Source organism: Lissotriton helveticus, chromosome 2_1 (assembly GCF_964261635.1).
Source record: "Lissotriton helveticus chromosome 2_1, aLisHel1.1, whole genome shotgun sequence".
NCBI classification, from domain to species: domain Eukaryota; kingdom Metazoa; phylum Chordata; class Amphibia; order Caudata; family Salamandridae; genus Lissotriton; species Lissotriton helveticus.
The window spans coordinates 1691469629-1691488553 of record NC_136059.1 but is presented as its reverse complement, the minus strand read 5'-3'; the positions used below and the strand labels follow the sequence as shown (position 1 = coordinate 1691488553).

The 18925-nt window shown below is 44.6% G+C and overlaps 1 protein-coding gene across 1 annotated transcript in view; it reads right to left on the bottom strand.

Moving 5' to 3' along the window:
- The window catches only part of SHOC1 (shortage in chiasmata 1), a 1878679-nt gene that overhangs the window by 1265134 nt on the left and 594620 nt on the right, over positions 1 to 18925 (bottom strand). The window contains exons 10-11 of the mRNA XM_078676649.1: positions 11378 to 11510; positions 8761 to 8855 (exon numbers count right to left, since the gene is read on the bottom strand). Of these exons, the coding sequence (XP_078532775.1) occupies positions 8761 to 8855; positions 11378 to 11510 (228 nt within the window). The remainder of the gene's footprint in view (positions 1 to 8760; positions 8856 to 11377; positions 11511 to 18925) is intronic.

Genomic DNA, 18925 nt, shown 5'->3' with positions numbered 1-18925 from the left:
AAGTCTGCGCAGCAATTCCAATTCTAATAAAAAAAAGGGCCTTCCAGCAGCCAACAATGCGAGGAACATATTGTGCCCCCAAGAGTCCAGCCAGCGGGCCTCTCTGGACAGCAGAGTCAGCAGTGGCGGCAGAGAGGGAAAAGCAGTCTGCAATAGAGCACTGGAGGCAGAAGGGTGGAGGGAACGGCATGCCGGATCACGCGGCGCCAGGAGATGCTGGTGCAGAAGATGCTGAGGCACCGGATCCCTGGAGGTAGAATGCCTCCAAGCCCCCGTTAAGGAATAAAGGAGTGAACCTTCAAAAGGAAGCAAGAATTCCCTCCCATCAGAGCCCTGGGGGAGGACCTCCAGTAGATGGTCTGCCGGAAAGTGAGCCACGGGGTCACCACGCAGGATGCCCACAGCCGTGGACACCACGTGAGTGAAGGCCACACCCGTCTCCGTAGGGCCCTGCGGTGGGGAAAGCAGTTCCTCTGTGGGCAACGGCTGCATACTAAGGCGGCCGTCCCCGAGGCCCAACGTGGCAGGCAAGGGCCAGACCTGGAAGCCAGAAGGAGCCGACGAATGAGGGACCTGCCAGTCTTCCGACGAACACCTCTGCCTCAGGAAGGGTGGAGAGCTGCCCTTCGACGCCGGTGAAAAAGACACCACACGGCGACCCGTCTCCGGGGAGGATGACACCAAAATACAGGCTGCCTTCGGAGAAGATGGAGCCTCCGAAGATGAATCCGGGGCACGACCCCTGCCCGGAGCCGTAGAGTCTGCCGCTTGAGGCAGAGTGCCGGCACCATCCGGCGTCCCCTGACATGGTTCCACCCAGGCACCCCGCACCGGGGACCGGAGAGGAGACCTGAGCACGGCTGGAGAGGGACCGGCCCCAGGACGCCATCGACCCGACCTCCACCATGGTAGCCATCCGAATGGGGGAACGAGATGGCCCTGGGGAGTAACACGAAGCCCTCCGCCATTCACGGTGCAGGACGAGGCGTAGATCGCTTGGCAACCCATGAGGTGGTGCCAGAACAAATTCACCTCCGACTCACCCCTCATCAAGGCAGTCGCCTGTGGGGGAGGACGAAAGGGGCCCGGAGAGGGGCGAGGGGTCCTTACCCGGCCCCGACCCGGAGCGGGGCGAGGAGAGTTCACCGACCCCTGTGGCTCCGCACGGTCCAGCTGCTGCCGGCCACGTAGCGGCGTCACCTCGGCCTTAGACAGGACCATCCTGTCAAGGGACCGGGAGGGGCTCGGGTCCCATCCCTCGACCTCCCGCAACACCACAGGGACTCCCACAGGAGTTTGCGGCGAGGTAGAGATGCTGTGGCATGAAGGAGGTGCCCCAGCGGAGCCGCACCCCAACAGAATCACACCCTCCAAGCCTGGATCCGAACAAGTGGGCACCGGGGCCGGAGCCACCGGCAGCGCCACAGAGGGCCCTGTGCAAGGCAAGGGGTCTGCCAACGCCCTAGGAGGGGAAGGAGGGAGAGATGCCAGCGAGACCTGCAAAGCCGCCGCGTATGTCTCCATTTGGACTCTCGACGCCCCAACACCGGGAAACGGTGGATAGGACGACACGCGGGCCGCATCACCCGCGGAGAGTCCATGCCCCTGGTAGGCCGGAACCCAGCCCCCGGGAACAAACTGCAAAACTTACCCACCGGGGAGCGACGCTCACGTGACATTCGAGAAAGGCGAGGACGACGACCATGACTGAACCTGAAGCAGTCCACCGAAGCAGACCGAGGGGAGGACGTCGACCTGGAGAGATGCGCCGAGAGAAGTTTCATGCGGCGCTCCCGCCGCGACTTTAACTGCTGAGAGGCCTCACAGTAGGTGGTGCCGTGGATCCTCCCCAAACACCACATACAAATGAGGTGCGGGTCCGTCGCCGACATAAGATGCCTACAAAACCTACAAGTTTTGGAGCCCGAAGGTATTCGCACACTGTTCCACCAAAAGAATGGAGAAGAAAGGGGCCCGAAACAGGCCCGTAGCAAGTACTGGATCAACGTTGCATACGGAAAAGGAAAAATAACTGATGTAGGCGCGCCGGGTCGGGTCTTATGTGACCTCACTGACGTCACGTGCGTGGATGACGCATGGGCGGAGTCGCGTGATGCCACCCCAACCCCGGCGCGCAGTGATGCTGTGGCAAAAAAGTTTCCGGATCCAGTCCCACGCCTGGGGATAATTCTACGTGAAGGAATCTGCAGCTAGTGGTCTGAATCAGATCAGCTTTTCCAGCGGGCGGAAAAAAGAAAGAGGAATATATAGTGGTAAGTTTGTGAAATAACATAAGAACCATGGCAGCATCACATTTTTGTGGGGGCTACTCTGCCTGTCATTAATAGTGGGAGCATGCTCCAGAATAAGAGACTAGCTGTCCTTCTTGAACATATTAAAATGCCCTGTGTTTTATCTCTTGGCAAATCATCCGCAATAGAAGTGAGCATCTCCCATAATACTCCATCGTATTATCCCAACAAGGCAGAGGCACTTGCCATGTTAAAGAACCACAAACCTTCCATCCAGCTGTGTCTATGCGCTTGCTTTCGTCCTCAGGTGGGACGGAACGGAACTTTCTAGAGCGGAGGCATGTCTTTTTCTCACTGCCAAAACTATAGTAGAATTAGGTCAAGGATTGTGTCTCAAATACATTGGGTTATGTTCAGAGGGTTTGCATTTTTCCAGGAGTCTACGAGTGGCTACAACCATAGTCACTGGAATCAGGAACATTTCTTAGAATAGCTATTTAACACATTTTATTGAGTTTGTATTCAAATCCAATTCCACATTGCATTTGACATATATGCAGGTACTTCTTGCTTTACAGATCTACATTATGTGGTTACAGAATTACATAGAATATGCATATGAATAAGATTAACCAAATCCCCATTAATTCCCCGCCTCCTCCTTCCATTCCTCCCTTGCATATCTACACCAAAGGTTCATAACAAGCTAGTTATTGTATTGTTGGTTTAGGTTGATGTGTGCCCATTTTTGCTATCACCCCTTCTATTCGTTGGTTTATTAGTCGCATTCTACTATGTTTAGATATGTTTAAGTTCTGATTACATCTGCCTCCTGTGTTATTGGGCTTTCCCTAGGCATCAGTCTCTCAGGACTTGACTCGCCCGCTTTTCTAAGGAGAACCCTTCCCTCACAACTCGCCCATTTTCTAGTTCTTTTTTTTCCATGCTAAAAATCGGGTCCAGTCTCTCGTTATTTCTCTTCTTACCAGTACCAGGGCCAGGTCCTGAAACCTACTGGTGACCCATGTTTTGGAGATATGGGGGAATAAGCCCCAAAGATGGTGCAGGGTCCTGCGGTATCAGTTGTTCTATGATCTCCCCAATTGTGCCAGTGACTCCTCTCCAATAGACTCTCAGCACTGGGCATGTCCATAGCATATGAAGGATTTCTGCTCCCAGTTCTCCGCATCTTGAGCACCTCGTGTCCTCTCTATTGAAATATTATTAATCCGTCCCGGGGTAAGATATGCCTTATGTAGTATGAAATAATGAATTAGGTGGCAGCGGGCATTCCTTGACACTTTAGGGGTCCTGGCTAGTATGGTTTCCCCTTCTTTGTCCTCTAGGGGGATAGTTAGGTCTTCTGCTCATCTGTCCCGTAGAGTGGTCAGCGGTTGAAGGGTATCTCCGCCTAGTGCATTTGACCGCTTTAATCCTAACGCCTCCCGTACCTATATATCTGCAAGTTTCATGATGTGGGGGTTCCAAAAGTTCTGCCCCCCAATATTTCCTGATCATTGCTGCTACCCCCATATGTAGTAAGAATTGCCCTTAATGAAGATCAAAGCTCTCTTTAAATTCTTCACATTGGAGCATCACCCCGGTCACAATGCCCCTATCTGCTCCCAGTCTCCTAGTCCCTCCCAGAGCCCCCGTGTGGTAACAGTCGCAGCAATGGTATGGGTAGGTTGGGGGAATAAGGGACCAGAGTCTGCGTTTTCTGGCGGCATCACCTCCAACAGCTTTGTACTACTTGCAGCTCCCCGCCTCTCCCTTCGGTGCCCTGCCCATTTCCACCACCATTCTTAGTAATGTGTTCAAATCTGGTACGAATGGTCCAGCATCTCGTTCTGGCGCTTGTTGATCTGCTATCCACTGAGCAAACCACTGTAGTTGGCCAGCCAGGTAGTGTCTTTCGAAGTCAGGGATTGCAATGCCTCCCTCCGATGCAGGTCGGTCGTTGCAATATTTGCAGCGACACCCGTTTGTGTCCCATGCCCCGTAGGAAGCCTTCCACTAAAGAATGTATTTCAGCATGCCATCTAGGGGGTACCCATATTGGGAGAGTAGTGAACAAATATAATAGTTGTGGTAGTGCCACCATATTTAAAAGGGAAATCCTCCCCACCAGTCATAGTGGGAGGTCCCTCCAAATTTCCATACTGGTTTTCAAAGATCTTATAGCCATCCCCATATTTCCCTCAAACATATCAGGGTGATTATGATATATCTTTACTCCTAAGTACTCTAAGCACCGAGGTTCTCATTGTAGACTTCCCAGCTCGGGTGAGGGGTCCCTATCTTAAGTTAGAGGAAATATTTTGGACTTTTGCCAATTGATATGTAAGCCCGACATTTCCCCAAATTCCGCCATTAAGTCTCTGGCTCCCACCAATGCATTGCCTGTGTTTCCCAGGAACATCAGGAGGTTATCCACATATAATGCTATATGATGCATGCAAATGTATGTCAACACATCGCATACAAATACCATGCGTGCCATTACAATGCGGGTATTACTACGCGATGTCAATTACATCGCATACCATTACATCACATACTTTTACAACGAGTATGCCTTTACCACACATGCCATTACAATGCAAAGGCATGCGTGGTAAAACCATACTCGCAGTAAAAGTATGCAAGGTAAGTAAAATCCCTACCCCTACACAACACACTACTCCCACCCCTACACTACCCCTAACCCAAAAACACTACCACACTACCCCTACCCCTACACCAGACACTACTCCCACCCCTACACTACCCCTAACCCAAAAACAGTACCACACTACATTACTACCCCTACCCCTACACAACGCACTACTCCCACCCCTACACTACCCCTAACCCAAAAAACACTACCACACTACAACACTACCCCTACCTTAAACCTAAATCCCTACACAAACACTACTACACTACCCTAAAACCTAAATCACTACACTACATAAACACTACTACACTACACTACCCTAAACCCTAAAACACAACACTACCCTAAACCACTACACTACCCTAAACCCTAAAACACTACACAAACACTACGGGCCCAATTCACAGAACTAACTTAAGACAAAATCCTAAACTTACTACCATTTTCGTATTCACAGAAGGCACTTACTCATTTTGGTATTCACAGAAGTTAGGAGTCCTAACTTTGGGACTTCTAAATGCCTTCTGTGAATACCGAAAGTCCTAAACTTAGGATTTTTCTCAGTTTAGGAGTAGTAAAGTTAGGACTCCTAAATGCCTTCTGTGAATACCGAAAGTCCTAAAATTATGATTTTTCTCAGTTTCGGAGTGGTAAAGTTAGGAGTCCTAACTTTAGGACTCCTAAATGCCTACTGTGAATACCGAAAGTCTTAAAATTAGGATTTTTCTCAGTTTAGTACTAGTAAAGTTAGGACTTCTAACTTTAGGACTCCTAAATGCCTTCTGCGAATACCAAAAGTTTTAAAATTAGGATTTTTCACAATTTAGTAGTAGTAAAGTTAGGACTCCTAACTTTAGGACTCCCAAATGTCTTCTGTGAATACCGAAAGTCTTAAAATTAGGATTTTTCTCAGTTTAGTAGTAGTAAAGCTGCATGTGTTGTAATAGCGCATGCGATGTAATGGTATGCGTGGTTTTACCACGCGTTGTAACATCGGATGCATGGTAACGCATGCAATGTAAAAGCACGCGTGGTAAAACCCACGTTGTAATGGCTGTTCCCCTTGTATGCAAGTACTCAGATGTATCCTCCGGTATTTTGCGTTTGTCCTTGTCAAACAGGCCAGTGACTCCATAGCCAAGGCAAACAACAGTGGGGAGAGGGGGCATCTCTGTCTCGTACCCCACTCTACATGGCACTGTTCCGATATTGTCTTACCTGTTCTAATTCGGGCTAATGGGCCCATGTAGAGCAGTTTTCCAATTTCAGGTAGCCTTGTCCTAACAGCATTCTGTGTGTGACACCATATAAAACTTACCACTCTAGACTATCAAATGCCTTTCCGATATCCACTGCAAGGACCATCCACTTTAAGGATGTATGACGTTACAATGCCTACCTTTACAACGCCTACCTTTACATCGTAAGTTTTACAACGCATACCATTACAACGCATAATGCTTTTGGGCGCTGGATAGTGAATAGTTTAATTTACTATTCCAACTCCAGTCCCCGTGGATAGTAGGGAAGGTTATTGGATAGTAAATTAACCTATTCCCTATCCTAGAGCGCTTCCCAGAGCAATGCATTGTAATAGTTTGCGTTGTAAAAATTGCGTTGTAATGGTAGTTCATTGTAAAAGTTTCGTTGTAAAGGTTGTATACCTCCCACAGGAGATGCCGCTAGAGTGCCAGTGGAGAACTTGGAGTATATGATGTACATGATTCACAGGAATGGTGTAATGAAGAGGAGGATGTATGACGTTACAACACCTACCTTTACAACGCCCACCTTTACATCGTAGGTTTTACAACGCATACCATTACAACGCATAATGCTTTTGGGCGCTGGATAGTGAATAGTTTAATTTACTATTCCAACTCCAGTCCCCGTGGATAGTAGGGAAGGTTATTGGATAGTAAATTAACCTATTCCCTATCCTAGAGCGCCCCCCAGAGCAATGCGTTATAATAGTTTGCGTTGTAAAAATTGCGTTGTAATGGTAGTTCGTTGTAAAAGTTTAGTTGTAAAGGTTGTATACCTCCCACAGGAGATGCCGCTAGAGTGCAAGTGGAGAAGTTGGAGTATATGATGTACATGATTCACAGGAATGGTGTAATGAAGAGGAGGGAGAGATGGACGGGGTTCTCTTCCTATTTAGTCCCTTCAGCGTGGCTTGAGGAGACATCTGGTATGGATTTGGCGAAGAAGGTTGCAGTGGCATGTTAAATCTGGGAGACAATGAAGATCTTCTTGGTATCATAACTTGTCTTAGTGGTAGGTTCAGTGGTTCAAGAGAGTTTTGAATCGAGTACCCCACTCTCCATTCTAAGAACTATAGCTAGTCGGTCGGAAGTGAAGCAGGACCTTCTTCTGAAGGAATTGAAAAAGATGAGGCTAATGAATGCAATGACCTAATCAATGCAGATTGTTTCGATTTATCTGCAGTGGTTTTGCTTTCCTTGATGGTGATTGATGGTGTCTCCTCATGATTGACAGCTCACCTGACAAGTGTTTTAAAGCCAAAGGATGGGTTGTCAGCAACAGGTTCAATGTTGCTGGCGCAGACTTTGGTTGAGGTGGAGCCCAAAGTAAAGATGACTGTACATAGGGTATTGACATCCACATCAAACTTATCAACAGTAAGCTTAGTGTGGCTGATCTTTGCCTCGAGGTTGAACTGTGCTCCTTGGCATGGTGGAAGTGCCTGCATTGGTGGTTAGCATATCCCCGTTGCTTTCTCCCTTTAGATCTACGTCTGTGTGAGCCCTTTTCACGATAGTGCACAGACTCAGTAGAGGGGTGGGCCCCATCTCTGGCTTGCCATTCAGTTTTTTCTTCCAGTTTTCCTCTTAAGCAAATGCCATCTCGATCCTTCATCCTCTGATTGGTATGCACAGAGGGTAAACGGACCACACACTGGAGAAAGATCAGGGACAGCTTTCTTCTTCCCATAGGAAGGACAATTCACAAAAATTGAGGGCATCGTAAGAAACAAATATCTTAAAAAGTGGGAAAAAACAAAAAGGAAAATGCTCTCAGGCATTTAAAATGGCCGAATGAAGTTGAAATTTTTCACACTCAAAAAATTCCTAAGAAAAGATGAATAAATAACTCTTAAATTGCTCTGAAAGCCACTGAGCACCAGCCACAAAAAATAAGTGACATGAGAGGCAAACTGCTATTATAGTGCATGCTGGGAAATGTAATTTGCTTACTCCTTAAAGTAAGAGTGTATGCTATTTCAGATTGTGCACTTCTGACGTGACAGGCTCATTTGTGTTCTCTTTTCTTAAGGAAAGAGTAGAGGTCAATACTATTAGCGTAGTACATTTGTTTCACCTGGGTACTGAATTTTTTGTTCCTGCGCTATCTATATATGAATGATTTACCAAGGGAAACATGAAGCAAAAACTAGCCTGACTAATTAACCATGGAGGTATCACCAGATTGTGGAACACTGAGATGCCTTCCTCCACCGATAGACTTACACTATTACATTTAAGGAAGGAGTGTTGAAGTAAGTGTCCCTGCACATAGGTGGGAATATTCTACGTTTATGACGTTTATCAGTGAAGATCCAATGTTACAGAACATTTATTTTCAGTGCAACATATCACAAAATATATTTGAAGTACACTTTCACGCAGTCTTCATAAATTTAACATGTTCACCAAAATGTTTCCCTTTTTCAGCATAAGTAAATTGATCACCCAAGACATTGTACCCACAGTTTGATCTGAATTTCTGAGTATGAGTCGTAATGCTGCAATGCTTGAAAAACATATTCAGTTATTGTGCTGTGAAATGCTTTCATACATTTCCGTATATGACAACACACGTAATTACCTTTCAACAAACGTGTACTGATATCATCTTGATATCTCTCGGACTGCCACAACACATCCTGCAGGTACCCTTTCGTGGATTCCGTTATAAATACTCTAAAACAAGGAGAGGATAGAAAGGTGAATGTCGAATAGATGAACATGCTGGGCTACAAGAATCCCAGCCCATAAGTTCCTAAGACTAGCCTTGGTGCATTCAAATAATATCCAATGTTGTTTATTTGAGATTCACAGTTCTAGACAAACATCAGTATACATATAAAATATCTACAGTACATTCCTTTACAAGAACAAGCAAAGGCTCAAAAGAATTTCTATCATGAACCAAAGGTGACTGGAGACATTAGCAAGATTCGAAATATCACATGTGGGTTCCTGGATGTATAGATACATTGATATAGATGATCAACATTGAGTTCCGACATTTTAATAACAATCCCATCCAAAATATTACAAGAAGCATACACGATGTAGGCCTTAGGGTACTCATAGCTAAGTGACACTAGTAATAATGTTATCTTAATAAAGAGCAGGAAAATACCTTTTACTCTGAATTAAGTTCAATCAGCACCATCAATTTTATTTATTTAGTTCTCTATAGTTATTTTTATACGAGCTATTATCACTTCCTTCTGATTTATAATCATAGGGTTCAAATTCTCCTCATACTTGTATAAAAGATTACCTATTTGCTGCCTCCCACATGTTGCGGTGGCAGTTCACTTGAACAAACACTTCGCAGACATTCAGCAGCAACAAAATCTCCTGTCTTGTTAATGAAGCAAAATACTTAATACTAAATACATCACAATCTATTTCCAAGGAATGTAAGGCGAACTTGAGATAATGTGCTTTAACACCTAGAGCCCGAGGAAAACTGCAAACGATTCTAATAGCCTCCCACAAACCTCCTAAAATTAGGAAACTCCTCTAAAATGAGCCCAGCTATTTCATATTTAACAGTTGCTACACTATACTGGCTTTTAGCAATGATTTACTGAATACACCTTGAATTTCCAATTAAAATCACAGTGTGCCAGTGCTCTCTTCATTAAAAAACTACACCAATGTACTTACCAAAAATAATTTTCTGCAACTTCTGTTCATTTATTTTCCAAATTAAAGTAAATTACTTTTGCGCTGGTTCATTATGTTGGTGTTCCCAACATTGTTGGTTAGGCTGCCAGCATTACAACAACTAGTATTCTATCTACATGTCGCTGACGATAGACAGACAACAAAGTATGAATAAGTCCTAAGCTCACAGTAGTATATTGATATGTTTCCCACTGATCTTAAGTGGGGTAATTCTTCTGATAAGGGGAAATAATTCTCAAGAACAAGAGCTAGAGACTATTAACGCAGCGAGACAACAGTTAATAACTCACTGTCCAGTCAACGCTTTTACTTTTGAAAAGAAAAACTGTTTTGTTTACACATCCAATCAGTGAATGAACCATACCACATCAACATGTGCAGTTCACATAACTGAATACCCCACATCTATACCATGGAAATTCCAATAGTGACAAATTACAGTAAGTCTACCTGTCATGTCCTTCCTTCATCATTTGGACCTGACTGATGACAGTGGGTATTGCTTAGGGTATGTGTCACCCACCCACCAATGTGTACACAGTGCTGTCTGTGGTAACACACAAACTGTATACATAGCACAAATAACTATTCCAAATACAGATTAACCTACACACACATTCTGATAGAATCAGACATCAATCTATGAAGACACTTAGATCAGGTATAAAACAGTAGTGTAGATCATACTACAACAGGGTAAGGTAGACATGCCAACATGTAGGCACTGATATTGAGGGCCCCAGTGATGTTTGCACTCTCATGCTACTGTAGATTCACAACTTACCAATGGGAGGTATTGCCCAGTCCCTTCATCCAAAGTGCACTTTATGCTATGTCACATGTAAGAGGACCACCATCACAGTAAAGAGAGAGCATCACTCCTGACACAATGAAGACAAGTGGGCTGTTTGGGACAACTGTCACCCAGCACATCAAACAACTTTAGGTGAGTATTGTTTACTGCATCCAACTGAATAAAAAGATAAGGTGGTGCAGAAATGCTATCTGAAGAGCACGAATACTTTATAAATAATACAATGAAATGCCTACCTCTTGTAGTTTAACTCTACTGTTCCCATCCTCCTCTTCATTCTGAATACTTTTCAAGTGTTTCAACTACTGGGTCAGTGAGCAAGTGGAGTAGCCCATATTTACCGCTCTAGGTTCTTCAGCTTCAGGATACACTTCACTTTTTTTGTCTTCTCTGTTTTTTCTAACTATGCCTCTCCATGCTTTCCACACCCTTCTCACTTTCTTCACAGAGGAAACGTTTCCAATAGCACATTAAACATTATTTGGTATCTTAAATGGTGAATTAAACTAAACCTAGCTTCAACTACACAGGCTTTGACCACTAAGTGACTAAAATGTATATGAAAATGAAGAATAACAACCAAAGTTAACATGACGCTGTGTCCCTTTTCATAGATTTTTCATTAGTGATAAACACTTGGCAACATATAAAACATAACGTAATAGCGTACATCAAAAACCAAGATGCTTCTTTAACTTGTACTTACATGTTATAAGTAGGTGACATTTGTTCTTTTTTAAGATTGGAGCATATGTAATGCAGCTCTTTTTTCTCTAGAGGTGGATCAGGTGGTGTCAATGGAACGTCCACCTCAAACTTTTGGCACAAAGTGTAAGACACTGAAAATTGCAGAAGCACAAGATGTTTCATGAATCTGTACATTAAATTCGAAAACGTACCCACTCAATCATATATCTCTTCAGTACATCACTCTATAATTTCATTTGAGGCTTTGTAAACTATTTTTTAAAGTTTGTATTTAAATTGATAAAAACCATCAATAATGCAAATACAAAATAATAAGTGGGTGTCAATGAGAATATATTCTTTAGGGTCAGATGATTAGATGTCCTTCAACATGCAAATGATCGTCAAGAAATATTCATGTAAATATATTTGCTCTGGGATATATGGGTTTGAGTACCGCCTTCGATAAATTGTAAAGATATTGAAAGTCACAGAGGAGCTCAGTAACCAACCAGAGCTGAATCCCTTTAGAAGATGACCTGCAGTCTCCTTTATGTATGTTAAGGGACTGTGGGCCAGATGTAGGTAAGTATAATTTACCGATTCTAAAATACTGAATTTCACCGATTTGGTATTTTAGAATCGGTAAATGGTATGTAGCTAATGATTCGGTACATTTGACAGAATCGGTAAAATTCGGTAAATACCGATTCGATATTTACCGATTCGGTATTCCCCATTCATTCATATGGGCTTGGAGGCCCATAGGAATGAATGAGAATTACAGATTCGGTAAATACCCAATCGGTAATAGGGGGTAGACTTACACGGGTGGCAGGGTGTCACATTGACACCCTGTTGCACCACTGAATAGTGCATGGGTGTACATGTGGCACACATATATGCCTGCCACATGGCACTGTTAAAAAAGCACAAAATTGCTTTTTTAACGGTTTTCGTTATTTACCACCAACTTGTAGTTGGTGGTAAATAACGAATCCTTAAATGTGAAAAGCACTCACTTGAGTGCTTCCTACATTAAGGATTCGGTAATTTACCGAATCGGTATGTAAAGAATTCAGTAATTTACCGATTCATTAAGTTACCGATTAATCCTACAATCATGCCACCTACATTCCAAATGACAAATACCGGTCGGTAACGGCCGAAATTCGGTAATTTCGTCCGTTACCGACCGGTATTGGGCGACCTACATCTGGCCCTATTTATGTTATTTCTTATTATACATATAATCAACCCTACAGACCGTAGCTCTCATTTACTCCTTGGTGTCTTGCTTACTTTAATGAAAGAGATCAACTGGGTGAAGATAGTCTTACATATGGAACCTAAACTGTGAAAATAAATACATTGATCAGCAGCTTGCAATTTCTTATCGACCCATACTCTGAAGCCATTTAATGTGAGTGGCTTTCAAAGCTAATGTTGTAGTATTCCCCTTAAATATTCAACACACAGTTAACATTTCAGCCTAGCAAGCAGAACAAATATATATTTTAGGTTGAGGGATCGCAATACCAGACAGCTGTTACCACAAAGGGGCCGTACAGGGTTCCATGTACTAGCTGGTTGGTACCATGGTGCACCCAGCCTGTAATACTATATTATTTTTGTGCTTTGCAATGGATGGAGGCCTCCATGACCCAGGGTGTTAGGTTATGTCATCCAAGCCTCTTACGGCCTTTTTACAAAAAAGGTTCAGGACTCAGGGACCGAAGATCCGAGTCTTGTAATGGCTGCCACAGCATTCTGTGAAGAGCTGTGTCAGCCAATCAATTCACTCTGTGTCTGCAGTCGCAAAAGAGCCCCAGGGAGAAAAATCTCCTTGGGCCAAACAAAAGGCACCATATTTTTAAATTACTGTCCCACGAGACTCCCATGGGACCAACCGTCCAGATATAACAAAATACTAACCCGTTCATGACAACCCCAAGCACATCTTTAAATGCAAATGTCTTGAAAACGGCTGAACGAATTTACACCAACGGTAGTCACTCTGATAGGTAGGATTATGAGAGATTGGACTTCCTTGAAATTTTGATTAGTAATAACTTTGAGACTGTTTGACTAATCTCCACAAACCTTTGCAGACCTATTCCTTTTTCAAACAAAAATAGAATGGGAGCGCACTGCCTCACATTCCTTTTTCTACATTAGCTGATGATACAAAGTCTTGTGGTGATTTGTCAAGCGGTGCAAAGACAAAAGGGGGTCCCAAAACGCATTTTTCCTCAATGTATTTTGCATAGACTTTTCAAACAGACATAGTGCCAAAATTGGCAGGAATATAGATTATTCAGTGAAGAGAGATTATTCAGCGAAGAGGTTCTTTTTGGTAGTAGATTTAGATTGGTTCACTAGTTTTAAAGTTAAAAGGCACAAAAACTTAGTGTTATATTGGACCACAGTATGCTGCTGTAATGTTGCAGTATACCGCTATACATGCCGATGACAAAACAGTATATGATTGTCTAATGACTGCCCTTACAAAAGTAAAAGGCAAACACAAGGAAATGAGGGACTGAGTGCTGAACATTTTCAGACACTCACCCCCAGTCACAGATCTGGGTTGAACCATCTTCGTTCTTTAGCTCACTTCGCCACCTCAGCTCAGACCTAGCCATATTCAAATCAGTCTTGACCCTCTTCCTCATAGGAACAGTCCAGCCCGAACTGCCAAGCCAAGTCTTCCCTGGACTGGAAACAAGCATCCTGGGATCAGTTTCGGGGTAACACCCCTTATCAGCCAGGCTAGCTTGAATCCAGTGGCAAAGTGAGCAAGGGACTCACCTCTGGGCATGCCCTGCCAATTTAGCGGTAAAAAAGGGGGTGGTAATGGACGGAGCATCTGAATCAATCAAACACTCACACCCAGTCAAAAGATCTGGGTTTAATCCATCACCGTTCTTTAGCCCACTTTGCCACCCCAGTTCAGACATGGCTATATGCAAATCAGTCTGACCCTGTGCCTCATGGGAACAGTCCAGCCCGAACTGCCAAGCCATGTCTACCCTGGACCGGAAACAAGCTGCCAATTTAGGGCGAAGAACGCAAACGCAAGGTGTTGACGGACGGAGCGCTGAAACTTTTCACACACTCACCCCCTGTCATGGATCTTGGCTGAATTCATTATCGTTCTTTAGCTCACTTCGTCACCCCAGTTCAGACCTAACCATCTCCTTGTGTTTGCTTACAAATGGCAGCCGTATTGTTTAGACTGTGTTCTGAGTTTTAAGCGTACATATAGTGTACTACTGTTTTGTAAGTGGATAGGTAGTGATGAGTCAGTTTATACAGGTGTGCAAAGGTAGGTAAAATTAGTTTTATTACTTTACGTATTTGAAATACTACCTAGAAAGAACCGCTGCACTTAAAAAAAAAAACGTAAATATGTAAAAAAAAAATGGAAAAAATGCTGTAGTAGACTATATTTGTCCCTAAATCCCAAAAAGCAGACTAAAGGACTGCTCACGAGTTTGGCAGTAAGGGTACCGCCGTCAAAATGGCATCAGATTCACTGCTACATAGTTGGTGGTCTGTCCGCCCTATTACGCTGCCTGTGGTTCCATAGACGAAAGACTTCCGCAGAACCACCGTCTTCACCAGGAAATCTCGACCACGATGGTGGCGGGATAGGCCAATGCGTTTGTTGGAGGGCGGACCAACAGTTTTCCTGCTGGCCCAATCACAATGTGCCTTCCAGACGACGTGACTGTGGTGGTCAAAGCTCCACACCTGAACTAGTGGAATGATTCCCATGTAAGGCACAAACTCACCTTCACACTTCCTGTTACGCCATGGAGCCAATTCTGCACATCCGACTTTGCTACTGCTGGTTGAGCTCGATGCTAATCAATCCTGTCGCCGCTAGAACCAAAGGTAAATTACTCGAATACCTGTGACCTTTCCACTCAGCTGTTTACATTTGCTCTGGTCTCGTGTTTTTCATCAGTCACACAAGCAATAGGATACCAATGTGCAATGCATATATATATCTAATATTGACATTAACAAAATTTAAACTAGCACACCGTTTAACCTCATGATGGGCCGATTCACAGAACTAACTTAAGACAAAATACTAAACTTACTACCATTTTGGTATTCACAGAAGGCACAGAACTTAGGAGTCCTAACTTTAGGATTCCTAAATAACTTCTGTGAATATTGAGAGTCTTAAAGTGAGGATTTTTCTCAGTTTAGGAGTAGTAAAGTCAGGACTCCTAACCGTACTACTCCTAAACTGAGAAAAATCCTAACTTTAAGACTTTCGGTATTCACAGAAGGCATTTAGGAGCCTAAAGTTAGGAATCCTAACTTTACAACTCCTAAACTCAGAAAACTCCTAACTTTAAGACTTTCGGTATTCACAGACGGCATTTAGGAGTCCTAAAGTTAGGACTCCTAACTTCTGTGAATACCAAAACGGGTAAGTGTCTTCTGTGAATACCAAAATGAGTAAGTGCCTTCTGTGAATACCAAAATGGTAGTAAGTTTAGGATTTTGTCTTAAATTAGTTCTGTGAATCGGGCCCTGTGTCCTTAACGCTGGTGCTAGTTGGCTACACACAATGCACACATGCACAAAAAGGGATAGCAAATCTAAAAGCAAATATTCACCATATAGGTGTGTTTAAAATAATTCAGAACATTCTCACAATTAAGAAATATCCATCACACATCATTGCAATGTAATATCATGTAGAAATTAATTTCTCTACACAATGGGTAACCATCAGCCATACATTACCTTGAAACAAAAAGAAAGTCCCCTTTATGAGCCATACTGTACTACATAATTCATGTAACTACTCCCCTTGTGTACAGCAATTCCTGTATCCTACACTACTTTATTGGTCGCATTATACAACAAGGTGAAATGCATACATGTACGTAGCTATCTGTGAAAAAGCTGAATCAAACGCACCTGTAGTAAACTATCCCGAAAGCAATTGTCAATTACAAATTTTTGGAGCAAGTGTCAACTACTATGGTGAATGGCTGCACCTAAATTCAAATGACAATCACATGCCATTTTAACCAGTGTATGCACTTAATATAGTGGACATTAAAAAAGTAAGGAGCAGTTCCTTTCATCATGATAAACAAAAATATGTACTACACATCTTTAAATGAAACATTGCTAAAATTCGAACTGTTGAAAAGCAAAACGAATGCCAGGACTTACTCAGTCAAAATCAAACTAGAGATTTAATATCACAATGGACATACCTCTCTCAATAAGTCCAAAAGAAAGGGAACGAAAACCAAGCCAAATGGCAGTCCATTTCAATTGTCCAAAACCTACGGACTGCTGTGCTGCGGCATGCTTGCCTCCAAGAATACTACCAGGGGAGCCTCCCCAGGAAGGGGCATCTAGTGGGCAGTGCAGGCACCTCAAAGATGTTACTTGGGAGAGGTGGGCTCAGATTTGGGAGGGGTGGGTTTGGTTTTGGGAGGGGTGGATTTGTTTTTAGGAGGGTTCTTTTTTTATTTTTCGTCTCAGGGGAACACCTGGGTTTTAGAGTGGGGGAACAGTTTTGTCAAGGGTGGATTGGGATGTGGAAGGGATTGGTTGGGGTGTGGAAGGGGTACTTTTGGCTTTGGGGGGTCTAGGTGTGATGGGGTAAGAAGTGCAAATAACTAAGCCTGGGCGGAGTTCACGGAGAACTCCAAGAAGTGCAAAAAAACTCTGCCCGGCACGCGGAGCTCTGCAAGCGGCAGAGTGCGTTAGATAAATGCCGTTTGCAGTGATTTTCAGTGCCAAGTGCTTGTCTACACAGTGCAATCACCGCGAACGGCACCATGCACAGCGCAAGTGAGCGCTGCTTCCTTTCTGCTGCTCGAGTAGAAAGGACAGTTTCTCAAGGCGAGCGGTCGCAGGCATACGCGACCTCTTGCAATGAGAAATCTAACCACCCGCGTTGAGAAAAAATCTCACTGGGAGGTGTATTTTCCTTGCTCGAGCTCGCCAATTTTATGCTGACGAATGTGAGCAAGGAAAACAACTCCACTCCACTCCGCTGAGCGGAGATGTTCGGAACTCCGCAAGCTCCACGTAATGCTGAGTGCCGAAAACTCTGCGACCGGAGCGGAGTTCACTGCCCAGACTTACAAACAACAGACTCTCATGGGTGAATATGGAGAGGATGCTTGGGAAGGAGTAAGGGTTTGGGAGGCAGAGGGAGTAGAAGTGTCAGGTGTTGGTGTGTGTGTTGGTGCAGGTGTCTGATGTATGTTGTGCACATTTGGTGGTGTGTTTTGTAGGTGTCTGTTGTGTAGGTGAGTTTGGGTGTTTGCATTTTCTGGAGGTCTGTGATGTGGAGGTGCTGGGTGTGCTGGTGATGGGGGATGTGTCTGTGTTTGCGGGTATAGTATCTGGGGGTATGGTGGGTGTTGTGGATGTGTCTGTGTTGGTGGGTATGGTGTCTGGGGGTATGGTGGGTGTTGTGGTATGTCTGTGTTTGCGAGTGTGTTGTCTGGGGGTATGTTGGGTGCTGTGGATGTGTCTGTGGCTGCGTGTGTGATGTCTTGGGTATGCTGGGGGTGGTGGTGAGGAGGAGTGACTGTCAGGCGAGTGGTTGTGTGTTTCTGTGTTTTTTTGGGTTTCTGTTTGTGTGTGCTGCTTGTGACTGTCAAAGTGGATGTATGGGTATGTGTGAGCGTGCTTTGGTCAGGCATGGGAAAAGGGAACTGGGATGGGGATGGGGAAGAGACAGAAGGTGTGGTGGAAGTTTTGGGTGCGTGGAAGGCTAACGTGAGTGAGGAGGCAAAAGCCTGAAAATATCTCTGTAGGCCACACATAGCACTGTAGATGCCTTCCCCTTTCAAGTAGGCCACCATCTGTTACAGATGGCTACTTTGCCCCTGATTGGCATTTAGTAGTGTTGCCTGCCCTACAGAGATGTGTCTCAGGAAGTCAATAGCCTCCTTACTCAGGGCAGTGGGGGGAACAGGGGCAAGAGCTGAGGTTCCTGGAACGAAGGAGACGGCTCTCCTCTTAGGAGGGTGGGCCCGGCCAACAGGATGAGGAGCAACAGGAAAGGTGGAGATTCAACAGGGTGGTGGGCAAGGATGGTGTTGGTACTGTTCCTGTGTGGTCTGCCACCACTAGGGAGCGTCCACTGGAGGTTTACTCTGCAGATGATGATGTTGAGTCTGCATCCTCCATGTCACCCCCTATCACCCTCTGGACCACTGGCTCCCTCGATCCCCCATCTGCGTGGACCAGTCGGCACATGTGGGGTAGGAGTCTCTGGGCCAATGCCTTACTTAACATTTTTAGATCCATATTTAACATAAATAGTGGTCGGAATTCCGTCAATTTAGGATGTGCCAGTTTAGATTTCGGCAGGGGATCACTAACGCCTCCCGGTGTGAGGGCGGCAGGCGCACATCTCGGAGTGCAGAGGCATACATCTGTTCCAACCGCGGGGCCAGAATGTCCACATAAGTACTATAAAATTCTGCTGGGAGGCCATCTGGCCCAGGTGTCTTCCCTCTTGCCATCTCTCTAATAGCTGCCCGTATCTCGCACGCCTTAATTG